The 12,573-nt window shown below is 40.5% G+C and overlaps 1 protein-coding gene across 1 annotated transcript in view; it reads right to left on the bottom strand.

The window, feature by feature from the left end:
- The window catches only part of LOC107092315, a 34,675-nt gene extending 22,325 nt beyond the window's left edge, over positions 1-12,350 (bottom strand). Inside the window, exons 1-22 of the mRNA XM_015386700.1 lie at positions 12,230-12,350; positions 12,129-12,150; positions 11,440-11,700; positions 11,089-11,355; positions 10,619-10,888; positions 10,128-10,388; positions 8,493-8,753; positions 8,135-8,395; positions 7,779-8,039; positions 7,425-7,685; positions 6,703-6,963; positions 6,352-6,612; positions 6,018-6,275; positions 4,602-4,865; positions 4,252-4,509; positions 3,897-4,160; positions 3,549-3,809; positions 3,208-3,465; positions 1,433-1,693; positions 1,083-1,340; positions 737-1,000; positions 390-647 (exon numbers count right to left, since the gene is read on the bottom strand). Of these exons, the coding sequence (XP_015242186.1) occupies positions 390-647; positions 737-1,000; positions 1,083-1,340; positions 1,433-1,693; positions 3,208-3,465; positions 3,549-3,809; positions 3,897-4,160; positions 4,252-4,509; positions 4,602-4,865; positions 6,018-6,275; positions 6,352-6,612; positions 6,703-6,963; positions 7,425-7,685; positions 7,779-8,039; positions 8,135-8,395; positions 8,493-8,753; positions 10,128-10,388; positions 10,619-10,888; positions 11,089-11,355; positions 11,440-11,700; positions 12,129-12,150; positions 12,230-12,283 (5,305 nt within the window). The 5' untranslated portion in view covers positions 12,284-12,350. The remainder of the gene's footprint in view (positions 1-389; positions 648-736; positions 1,001-1,082; positions 1,341-1,432; positions 1,694-3,207; positions 3,466-3,548; positions 3,810-3,896; positions 4,161-4,251; positions 4,510-4,601; positions 4,866-6,017; positions 6,276-6,351; positions 6,613-6,702; positions 6,964-7,424; positions 7,686-7,778; positions 8,040-8,134; positions 8,396-8,492; positions 8,754-10,127; positions 10,389-10,618; positions 10,889-11,088; positions 11,356-11,439; positions 11,701-12,128; positions 12,151-12,229) is intronic.
- Positions 12,351-12,573: the final 223 nt, after the last annotated feature.

Raw genomic sequence — 12,573 nt, 5'->3', positions numbered from 1 at the left:
TGTAGTTTGGATGTAAATCATGTCTATTCAACCTATTTTTGCTTGGTGGGTAAGAACAATTATAATAGGGTACAGATTGTCTCTGCATTCGTTTAGAAATCTTCCATGTAATCAATGATAAAGAACAAATGCTCAGCATATTAAAGGTGTGTATTATGTAGAATCATATATTGATTTAAACAGCACCGATGTATAATCATGATCATAGCGTAATAAGCAAAGCCCTCTAGAAAATCTAGTCAGTTTTCTGTGATTTATTTGGAAAATATAGATTTTGTTCTCATTCACATTCCTGCCTATCAGTTTTCAGCAAACCCTCAGTTCACATTTGTTCCTGCCTGACCTGCTGTATGAAAATGTTCTAGATCCACCACTGGACAGTGTCTCACCAGAGTCAAAGTAAATGTCTGTGTGTCTGGTGCTGTTGCAGTTCTCAGTGGAGGCCACCAGAGTTGCAGAGTATGAGTGGCCGCAGTCAAGCTTCACAGCGCAGGAGGTGTCATTGGACGAGCAGGAGGCTACGTGGCCGTGCTCCCCAGTAACCTCCACCACATAGAAACTTCCTCCTTTACTTTCTGCCCAGGAGAAATTCCCGTTCTTTGTTCCACAGTCCACACGAACGGTTAGGTTTGTGGGCTGGCAAGGAGCTAAAAAAAAAAAAAAAAAAAAAAACAATTTTATATTTTATTAAGGATAATTTGCACAGGTAAAATTTTCCCTCAATAAGTTTTCCTACCTGTACTTATTTCTATGGGTGGACTGTAGATACTCCTGCAGTCTGTCTCCTCTGCTGCAACGCGGAAACCATATCTTTCTCCACAGACCAGATTTGAAACAGAGTGAGAGATGTTCGAGGTTATGTACTCTGAGGGAGGAGATGTTCCCCCTATCCTTTCCCACTGCAAAACATAGGTTGCCCCTATCACCGGATCCCATGTGAGGGTCAAAGTGTTGGTTTCACAGGTAAGATGACCACTCAGATTGGCAGGTGGACACGGTGCTGGAAACACATGGAGGAAAACAATTAAGAGAGTCTTGTTGTGTTATTAGGCCTTCATGTGTTAGCACGTTCCTCTTCTAACCTGCTTTTAGCTGCACTGCTTGGCTTGGCTCACTCCAGCAGCTTTGGTCCAGTGTTACCACTCTGACAGCATAGGTTTCCCCACAGTGTAGGTCAGTAAAGTTGCACGAGCTTGAATCATTCGAGCTGCAAGTATGATTGTGTCCATCATCTGCCGTAGCTGTCGCTATGTACATCTCTGCCCCAGTCACTGGAGTCCATGAGATGGTGCTGTTCTCACAAGCAGGAGACACAGAGACGTTGCTTGGAGCACAAAGCCCTGGAGAGAGATGAGGTGTTTAATGTCTCTGCTCTGAGCTGAAATGCACACAATACAGAGCAATCGGTAAAATACTTCATATCCATGTTTACCGGCTTTAAAGCTGGCCAGTGAACTGGAGGCTCCTGTGCATGTCTGTGAGTATGGTGTGACGGTAACGCTGTAGGTTTCCCCACAGTGGAGGTCAGTGACGTGACAGCTGGTGGAGTTGGTGTGACAGAGGTGGGTGTGTCCATCCTGGCCAGTCACTGTCACATTGTGTCCAACAGCACTGGGACTGCTCACCCAAGTTATTATAGCAGAGTCACTGCTGCACTGTGTGACGGCGCTCATGTTCTCTGGGGCGCAAGGGACTGGAAAGGGAATCAAAGATCACATGTATTGACATTTTCTGGTGTAGATCCAAAGAAAACAGTGTAAAGGGAAGGGAGAAAGATGACTGATGGTTTTTAAAGGCATGTAACAATGAAAGTATACTCTAAATAAACTTAATTAACTCTGACACTGCTGAAAAAAATCCAACACAAACCAACTTTCTTGAGGAGTCCACTAATAATTAAATAGGAGTCCATCCGTGTGTGATAAGAGAATAATAAGCCATTCCATTAAGACCTCATGTTTGAATTGCTTTGTAATAATATCCCAAACTTTAAAAACCTCACAAAGCACAATTTATTTCCATAAACTGAAAATGAAAAGATCAGAGTTCAACTGAACTAACTAAGACATGTCTGTCCGCCTACACTTACAGATGGGGCAAGGAGTGGATTTATTAGAACATTTATTCCGCTACTCACAGGGAGAATCTGTTGACAGGACAGCTTTGATTGGTGGGCTTCAAAAATCTGTTCTTTACAGAGGAATAACAAATCGAAAGCCGCTGTTGAATAGGAAGCAGAGCTCCTGATTGGACATTCCTCAAGTCATATAGCTTGTGGCAAATAAGTAGAGGAATGTGACAACAGGATTACATTTTCTGGTCCACATTTGGCCTTGATTTACAGAGGAAACCTAACACTGCACATTATTATAAACACACCATACCTGCAGTAAAATATGTTAAAGGGTGCATCAAGCTGAAACTAGGAAAACAAGTCAGAATTATGGAAACTTAGAAGCAGCTAATCGCATTCCAATACTGGAGGATTACCTGATAGAATAAATGTCAGACCAGGGAGCCTTAAAAAGACCTTAAATATATGGAAGGAGAAGCAAGTTCCTACAAACCTCAACATAACAAGAAGTCCAAAGTAAGATACGTGAAATCTAATCTGACTGAGCTTGATGACTTTTGCATAGATTTGGTAAAATATTAGCCCCCTCTAAGACCAGTTATGCAAAATATGTATAGAATTGTGATTTAAATACCTGGGCTGGTTTTAGGAAGATGTTATTTCAACTTATTGCATGGGCTATATAACTATTAAGAACCAAAATTATTTCTCATTCAGCTTCATCACAATTTCTTTTACCCTTCATGTTGGTAATATCAACCTGCCCAGACAGAGTCTAATGGTGGAAACTTATTTTAATGACTTGTCAGGATGCATCTTTCCTTTGTTAAGACCAATAAAATATTGTACATCGTCTCTGTACAGGTTGTCTGGTGGGCTATAAAGTTGTTTCATCCTTTTCAGGTTTCTATTTGTAACATAGTTGATGACCATGCCCTTCTGATTAAGTACAATCCAGTTTTTACCTGCAATGTTGCAACATGTAACTCTGTTAAAGGAGTTTTGACTTTAAATGTACCCTTGTTTTTAAGGAAATCTGAAAGTGCAATAAAGCAGCTGGTTCTAATAGTCATAAAATAAGAATAACTTTTAAAACGCTGTGGTTTTGAGGTGAATCGAGTAAATTTACTGACCTGTTTTTAGGGATGCACTGGTGCTGATGCTGCTGTTGCACTCGGCTCCCATAGCTTGGACCCTCACGTTGAAATCAAAGCCACAGGGTAGGTTTCTGAACATGCAGCTGGTGTTGGTAGTCCGGCAACTGTCTTCATGCCCATCCCCTGCTACTTGAACAAAGAAGCTAAAGCGCCCCACGGTATCAGACCAGCCAATCGTTGCTGTGCTGGTGCTACAGTCGTACTGCTTAGAGGTGACGACTGGGGGACAGGGGACTGGAAAGAAGCAAGGAAGGGAAAAGGTGAGTTGTCTGAGTATACTTAAATATACATATGTGAGGAAATGACCAGTAGCACACCTGTGGTAACGTTGGTGATAGGTCCAGGCAGACTGTCACATTTGTTCCCTCGTGCAGTAACTGATGCTGAGTATATCTGACCACACATGAGGTCTGTAAGGCTGCATGAAGCTGTATCTGAGCTGCAAGAAACACTGTGTCCATTCCCAGCCGTAGCATTTACTATAAAATCTGTGGCACCAGCTACTGGTGTCCAGGTGAGGAGGGCAGAGTTGTTTCCACATGTCAGAGTGCTGCTCTGGATGGATGGAGAACATGGAGCTGAGATTGAAAAGAAAATGAGCAGGGATCAGTATTCATTAAAATGCCAGGAATCTGGTCTTTTTCCAACTATTTTATCTTTCTAACCTGTCACCAGGGTTCCTGTAGCCCCTCCAGTGCTGTTACAGGTGGCATCTTCAGCCAGTACTGTGAAATTGTACACTTTTCCACACTGCAGCTGTTTTAGCTGACAAGAAGTTGTGCTGCTCTTACAGGAAACATACCGATGGGATCCCCCTTCTTGAGCAAGAATGGTGTGGGCTAAAGCTCCGGCACCACCACTCCAGGACACTGTGGCAGTGTCTGAACCACACTGCAGGATGCTTGTCACATTTACCGGATCACATGGGCCTGAAGAGCAACAGGGAGATTAACATTGTACCTCCTAAGACGGTTTGAGAATCAAAACATGTATATAAAAAATAAAATATAGAAACAGGACCTGTTGTTGCTACAGTTTGAATGGGAGCACTGATGCAGAGGCTGCCCTGGGACGTCACCTGGACGGTGTAATTGCTGGCACACTGCAGGTCCAAGAAATAGCACGTGAGATTTGATGTGGAGCAGTTTTCAGAAAAGCCATTAGGACCCATCACTGTTGCTGTGTAAGAGGAGGCCCCAGGAGAAGCCTCCCAGGAGGCCACAAGGGAGTTTGTGCCACAGTCAGTTTCCACTGTTAGCTTCTGAGAGGCACAGGGACCTGACAAGAGAAGATATAATACATTAGAAATGTAAAGAGCCAGTTTATGTCCTATTGAAGGATGAATGACTTTAACAATGTACTCTCATTACCTGTCTGGACAGTCTGTATTGGGCTATATAGTCCACTGCAGATGTCAGAAGAGGCATTAACAGAGATGTTAAGAGTTTGCCCACATTGGAAGCCCCTGAGAACACAGCTAGAATTGTTAGTGTTGCAGATGATTGGACTGCTTCCATTCAGAGGCACGGCCATCACGCTGTAGCTGAGGGGTAGAGAGGAGGATTCCCAGCTCACGGTTAAGTCGTTTGTGTCACACAGCCAGTCTGTAGTAATGTTCTCAGGAGCACAAGGCACTATAAGAAACAACAAAGTGGATGTAGCTCTACACAAAAAAAGCTGAAAAAAATGTACACAAAAAAATATTTTGCAATACAAAGTAATGTAACTCAATATTTTTGGCTAAACCAAAACAATGATTGATGTTCTGTCAAGTAAATTATTACTTTTGTATCAAATAATCCAAATAAATTAGTTCCATATTCTGAAATGTCTCTTTCAGGGTTATTGAATGCATAAAAACCAACTAATCCAATAGAAACAAGATTCTCAGATGACTAGACCTCGGCACTATATTACAAAATTAAACCAATAATCTACAATTAGCTACAAACAACATTTTGCATCATATTTACTTGTTTAAATGAAACATACTGTATTAAAACCAAGATAAGAAAATAAGATCTTAAACAGGTTTGTTAGTAATTTATTACCACTAGGGCTGTCCAGATCCTATATTGATATCGGAGATTGGTTTGATATCAGACAAAAAACAAATATCGGAATAAATCAACCTGCATCTAAAACCTCCCATATTAGAAAGCTCATAGAAACACTTTGCTTCTATGCTTCTATTCATTTTCTATGGAAAATGAGAAATGGGTCCGTTGTGATCCGACCAGATGTTAAGTATTGTTCTCTTTTTAAGTAAGATTAGTTAATCAAGCCTTTTCTATCAATTCACACTTTTAGATAAGTAAGAATTGGGTTATTATAAGTAATTTTAATTTTTTAAAGCTGCAATATTGATATCGTATGGGAAATGAACAATCTGTATGGGATACCCCTAATAATAATCTAGAAGCACTTAAGTATGGCAGTTAAAAATAATCCCCTTTTTTTTAAACAGTGGTTGAATTACTTGTTTTATTGTCAATTTATATTTAATATATTACAAAGCCAAAGATTGCATATTGAGAGACAAAATAAACTCCTTGTTACATATTAGGATATACCGTCTGATTTAATCAAATAACCCTCCTTACTATTTATCATTTGTATTTTTACTTCTAATCTCCTCTGTGCTGAAATTGACTATAACAACTAATAGAAATAATAACATATGCCTACATCTTTTAAACCAATAAAAAAAATAAAAAATAAGTATTAAATAGAATATGAATGATTCCGATTTTCGTCTGGCCAACTAGTTTGTTTTCATTTAGTACCTGATTCTTGCCTGTAGGGGGCACTGTAATTGCTGTTACAGGTACCGTCAGTGGCGGACACTTGTATGTCATACACTTGGCCACAGACCAGAGGACTTATGGTGCAGTTGGAGGAGGAGCTGCTGCATGTGAGGCTCTGATCAGTGCCGGTGGCCTTTACTTCATAGCCTACTGCATTCATGCTGGGGGTCCAGGAAACCTGAGCAGCTCCGGCACCACAGATCACCTGGCTGGTCACATTAGAGGGAGAGCACGGCTCTGGAAAGAGAAGTGGACTTCCTTCAGTCATCATCTGTTAGGTTTTACTTAATGCAAGGTTTTTAGCCATAGTTACCTGTTCTAAAAGACAGGGAGTTGCTCTGTAGACCTGAACAGCTACCATAAGCTCCTACAACACTGATGGTGTAAACTTCCCCACAAAGGAGACTGGTAAGGTTGCAGGTTGCTTCATTGGTGGTGCACTCAGCCCTGTGACCTTCGCTACCTAAAGCGACGGCAAGGAAGAGCTCAGCATCCCCACTGTGAGTCCATGATACAGGAATGGGATCCGGAGCACAAGTGTGCTTCACCATAACATCGGTTGGAGGACAGGGCACTGACCGAAAACAAAAGCAAGGCATTGTTGTTAGGATGAACTCAACAAAACTTCATCACATTCTTTCAACCTAGTTTATAAGGTCCTCACATGTTCGCACCACAACCTCTTGACTCGGTAGGCTGGAGCACGTCCCAAAGATGGAGTAAACTGACACAGTATAAGAGCTTTCGCACTGCAGTCCTGCCACAGTGCACTCGGTCTCTGTGGAGTAACAGAAGATTGGCGGGCCCATTGCTGTGGAGATTATGGTGGTGTAGTTCACTGCAGGAACGGAGATGCTCCAGGAGACCTTCAGCTCATCAGAACTGCAGCTGACACTGGCATTGACATGCTCAGGACCACATGGCACTGAAATTGAAATAAACAAAACATTAAAGAGTCCCATGGAAAACTTGTTTAAAAAGGGTTGGGGGGAAAAAAACTTTATTACAGGCAAAGGTAACCTGTTTTAATATAAAGATGTTTTCAAAAGATTATTTTATCTGCAAATAAGTCTGCTAAAGAACTGTGAAGATACCCATCAATGCTAAAGAGTCTTTAAGCATGAATAGGGTCTAATAAGATTCCCATCAGACTTTGACTATGCAAGTTTTGTGTTTGTTTGTTTATTTTTTACTTATTCAAAGGTAAATCAAGCAATATCTATTAATAGGTAAATCATTTTTCACAACTCTGTATGTCATTTATGCCTTTGATTTTATCCCGACAATAGTAGATTCCTTTTAAAAAAACTACAGGACTCTAACTATAGGAGTCGCTCAGGAGAGAATACCCAGGAGAGAACCCAGGAGAGAATAACTTGGAAATACCAGAGTCCATGGTAATAGATGTTGAGGTGGACTGGCACTGCCCATTGCTGTAGCTAACAGTGACGTTGTATGTCTTTCCACATGGCAGTGACATGATAGTGCAGTTGTTGACTGAGTCACTGGTGCAGTTGACCTGAGGCCCGTCCTGATCTTCTAACCACGCCGTGTAGATGCCTGATGTTTGGATGTGCTGCCAGGTTATCACAGCATGGTTAGCATCACAGTCTCTGAAAGCCTCAATGTTTGTTGGAGGGCAAGTTGCTGATGAGAACAAGGTCATTCAGATCATTCCTGAACAAATTTGGTTTTATAGATGAACACAACTTCAGCTGGTTTTCTTATACAATCACCTACCTGTCATGAAATGAACCTCATGACTTGCCGTACTGTTGCAGGCAAAATTTGTGCTGATGACTTTGACAGTGTAGTTCTGTCCACATGCCAAGCCTTCTATTGAACAGGTATTCGCCAGTGAATAGCAGTGGCGTGAATTTCCATTTGCATCCTCAGCAAGTGCAATGTAGAATATAGTTCCAGAGCTCGGTGTCCAACTCACTCTTGCAGAGTCCGCCTTGCAGTTTGCTGATGCGAAAACATTGACGGGAGTGCAGGGAACTGGAGAAAGGTGGGAACACCACAGAAATGTATACCTTAGCTATCACTGAGCAGAAATGAAACATTTATAATGTCAATGCAGTCCCTGTACGCACCAGTCTGAGCAGACTCTACCAGCAACTTGTCAGTGGAGCAGTTGTCATTGGAGGCCATGATCCACACACTGAGTTGTTCTCCACATGGCACACCCGTTATTTCGCAGGTGTTGTTTGGCGAGGAGCAGTTGTAGGTTTTACCGTTGTTACCTTTAGCCTCAACAGTGTATGATAAAGCTCCTTCAGAGGAGTCCCAGGTTGTGTGGAGAGTGTTTGTGAGGCAGTTAGTTTGTGTCACCACATTTGTTGGTAAACAAGGAGCTGTTTGGTATAAGATGTAAGGAGTCAACCAGTGATACGGCACAGCAGTGGATTAGAGGCTAATGCAAGACATACAAGGTGGCCCTTTGATACTTACAGCTATAGATGGTTTTGGGTTGGCTGATCTGGCTGTTGCATTCTGAGCTCACTGCATACACACTGTATGTGTAAGACCGACCACACTCAACATTGGTGAAGTAACACTTCCTATCTGGAGTCATGCACGGAGTCATCAAGCCCTTGTTGTCCACAGCCTTTGCGACATAGTAGAGGGTGTTATTGGTGGGTTCCCAGCTGAATTTGAGGACGTTGGAGAAACAGTCATGTGTGGTCTTGAGGTCAACAGGAGCACAGGGAACTATGGGTGGTGGTATGAACACACATTAAAACTTTGTTAACAGTAAACAGGAAACGTATGAGACTTTAATCATTCCAACATTTTTTTTCACATTTTATCAAGTTACACCTCTAACTAGTTTTGTTTTGCTGTTTTTTTATCTGATAAATAAAGGCAGGAAACATTTGAAAGAAGGTGGTCTGGGCTATACAAACTATTCAGGACCTGATCTTTAGAATTTTTTTTGTTTTGTCTTAAAAAAAAGAAACATGCAAATGCATTTGTACGCACGGAGCAGATCATCAAAGGTGTAGAATTATATGCAATTCAGCGGATAGATTGTGAAAACTATTTTTCATATATTTGCCTTCATCAATATGCAGATTTATTATTATAATGCCCAAACTGTGCAACTCAATGAGTGGAGGATATGCAAATGTCAATATTTACACCATGCAAAAGATTTCCTAGATCCGAAACTCAACTGCGGCCACAGTTTTTGCATCTTTTTATAGCAGTGTTAAGACGGTCAGAAGAAAACTCACATGCTAAATTTTCTGCTCTGAATGTGGCTACAAAGGTGTGGCTATATTGGTACAATACCAGATAATGTCCATGTGATTATATTTGAAATGTCAAAAATAACCATAGTAGAATAATATTCAAAAAAGTTACAAAGAGAAAAGTATACAGGATTGGCACAAATATGCCGTGGTTTTCAACTTCATACTTCTTTTAAGGTCCTCTCTCAAACTGTCTCCAGGTCACGCATTATCATGGGGCTTAAACGAACCAAATTACCACATCTTAGCATTTACACAGCAATCTTTGTAGATAAATGGAAATGGAAAAAAAAAATTGGCATGTTTGATTTAATGCACCTTATTTTGAAATTTGTTCTGCAGATGCAAGGCTGAAAGAGAGATTATACTGTATACATGTGCTAAATACTATATTTAGATTTAGACATTTTCTTTGTAAGTGTAAAAACTGTGCATCAGCTTTTCCAATTTCATAATTGGCACTGATTTATGTTAGTCGGTCTAAACAAATCACAATAAATGGGATTCATGTTTGTGGTTGTTGATAAAATGGAAATTTGCTTTGAGTTTCAGACTACAGTAAATGTATGCTAGCTTCCTTCTCCTTCTTACTCCAAGCCAAAACTGACCTTAAAACAACTCCTGTTTCAATAGACTGTACAGGTTTTAAGTTTCACTGCATTCTCACCATCAGAAAGAAAATCAGAGTCACTGGAAAGGACCTAAACAGCTTCCCTCAGGGAAATCTATGATTAAGACTGCATGTGTGACACAGTAAGGGTAAAACGATGCTTTTAAGACAATAAAAACAGAAACAAATACTAGTAAAGCTAGAAAAGCAGCCTGTCCTCACCTGTCTCAAATGTGGACATGATTGTGGGGGTGCTCTCACAGTCATCAGAGATGGCTGTGACGTGGACCTGGTAGTTCTCTCCACACTTGAGCTCTGAGATCGGACAGCTGGTGGAGTTTGATGTGCAGTTCAAAGAGTCCCCCGTGCCATCGACAGCTACGGCCCTGTACATGTGAGCCCCATACACCACATCCCAGGTTACCGTCACCCTGCTGGTGGAGCAGTCGTATTTCACAGACACTGTGGTTACTCCACCTATAGCTGAGGACAAATAAAATACATGCATTTTACACAGCAGCTTTTCATAAATCTTCTTTTTACCTATCACTAATTAGTCATATACACTTTGATTGGTCTGATTTTTGCCAGATAAATAAAAATAAGACTCTTTAGTGTAAACGTAAGCAAGCTTATTAAATCAAAGTAGAGTTTTGTTTTATAGATGTGTTTTATAAGCACATACTGGAATAAAACTATGTGTAGGTACTTACTAGTTGTATTATATGTGACTACAGAGGGCTCTCCAGCAACCAGGTAGTAATTAAGTGAAGATACTTCCACTATGTAGATGGAGCAGGGCTCCAGTTGACTGATTTCCATGGATACAGAAGATGTTGTTCTTGAGATGTGTGGTTTGTCCGGCTTGCCGGTGTCCGTCACGGTCACTTGGTAGCGCAGGACATTGCTCACAATGTTCCACTTCACTAGGGCTGTGCTCTTTCCAGTTGAGCTGACTGTCACACCAGTTGGTGGCTGCACCACTACCAGCACAGTTAACAGGTTCAGATCATTAGTTAAGAGTATAATGATTCTTGCCAACACAAAGAATTCAATTTGGCTGCTGATTAGAAGCATCTGGGCCAACAGAGGGTCCACAAGAACATGGCTTATAATTCATATATCTTATTTATAGACATATTTTTGTGAAGAATAAAAGAATGGTAAATAAAAAAGTACGTACATGTCTCTATTGTCCTTGAGTTGCTTTTGGCTCCTCTCCCTGCATTGTTGGAGGAGAAAATATAACATGTGTACAGTGTTGATGGAGTCAATCCATCCATTTGTCCTCTGCGGCTGGTGAAGGTACGGTTGTAAACTATTGGAGTAGAGCCTAATGTCCTTTCCACAAACAATATGTAGCTGTCCGCCCCTGTCACATTGGTCCACGTAAACTCTATGGAAGTGCTTGAAATAGCCCGGGCAGATGTAAACTCAGATACAGCAGGCACTGTGGGAATGGGACAGAATTCATTTCAAATTATTTACACATTCTTTTTAAATTTTTTTTAGAATTACACTGAGGACTGTTTACCTGTGTTGGCTATTTTAGTAACTTTGCACAGTAGACCCAGATTTACATCAAAGGCCGACAGTGTGAGTTCATAAAAATGCCCGTGTCTTAAACCGTTCACCAATCTCTGTGTGCCTAACACTTGCAGCTGCATCACTGGGGTAGTGCCGGTCAAGTTCATATCTTTTAAAGTTAAGTTATAAAATGCAGCTCCAGAATAGCTTTGCCACTTTACGTCCAGCTGGGATGCTGAAGGGGATTCCACTGAGACTATAACACACTCTAGAATAAAGAGAGGAGAGACATTTAATACGTTTCTGAATACATGGAAATGCAGGCAGTTCAAGAACAATATAAGGGTTTTCTGAGCAAATCTGTGGAAATAAATGTAATAAAAAATAACTGTATTCTTTCATCTTGAGTTTGTCTTAGCGTAAATGCCATGTTTAAACCACATGTACATGATAGAAGTCATCCAGGGGTTTCCAAGAGGGGCTCTTTATCAATGACAAAATTATTTCTTTTGCTTTTAAATTTGTTTCTGGTATGTGCAAGTGTTGTCCAATATTTATCCATTTAATTTCTCATGTGATAAAATGCTAAATAAAGCCTTATTTATATGAAAAGAACAATAATTAAAACTATTTCAGTTTTAGCTTCAGATTTTCATTGTATAATTATACTTCAAAGGCAAAGACAAAACATCTCACCTGCAGCCAAACTATAATGTATCTGAAAAATAATAAATTAGAACCAGTTAATAAACATAATGAGTATGAATAAACAGTTGTAGTGTGATACACATAAATACCTGAAGAAGAATTAATAGGGCAGAGGATGAATAAAACAACAGCATCTTATCCATTGTTGGTCTTAATCCCTCTGTGGGTTGATCTTCTGTGGATGCTTCAAAACAGCAGCTTAATCTAACATCTTTACAAGCCCAATGCTGTAGATCAACCCTGTGAGAACCAATCAGCAGGTCCTAAAAGAGAACAGGTGGATGCCTGAGGGGCAAGGAGGAAACAAGGAGGTGATCACACTTTCAAAACCCCCTGTCTTTTGTGTCAGTCATTTGTCCTTTATATGCATGGAACATTTTGTTTTACATGTTAACTTGAAACACATAGTTTTATGAATAACAATACAGCTCAG

The sequence above is a fragment of the Cyprinodon variegatus genome, unplaced genomic scaffold (genome assembly GCF_000732505.1).
Source record: "Cyprinodon variegatus isolate N-32 unplaced genomic scaffold, C_variegatus-1.0 Scaffold374, whole genome shotgun sequence".
Classification (NCBI taxonomy): domain Eukaryota; kingdom Metazoa; phylum Chordata; class Actinopteri; order Cyprinodontiformes; family Cyprinodontidae; genus Cyprinodon; species Cyprinodon variegatus.
This window is presented reverse-complemented; position numbering and strand designations above follow the sequence as displayed.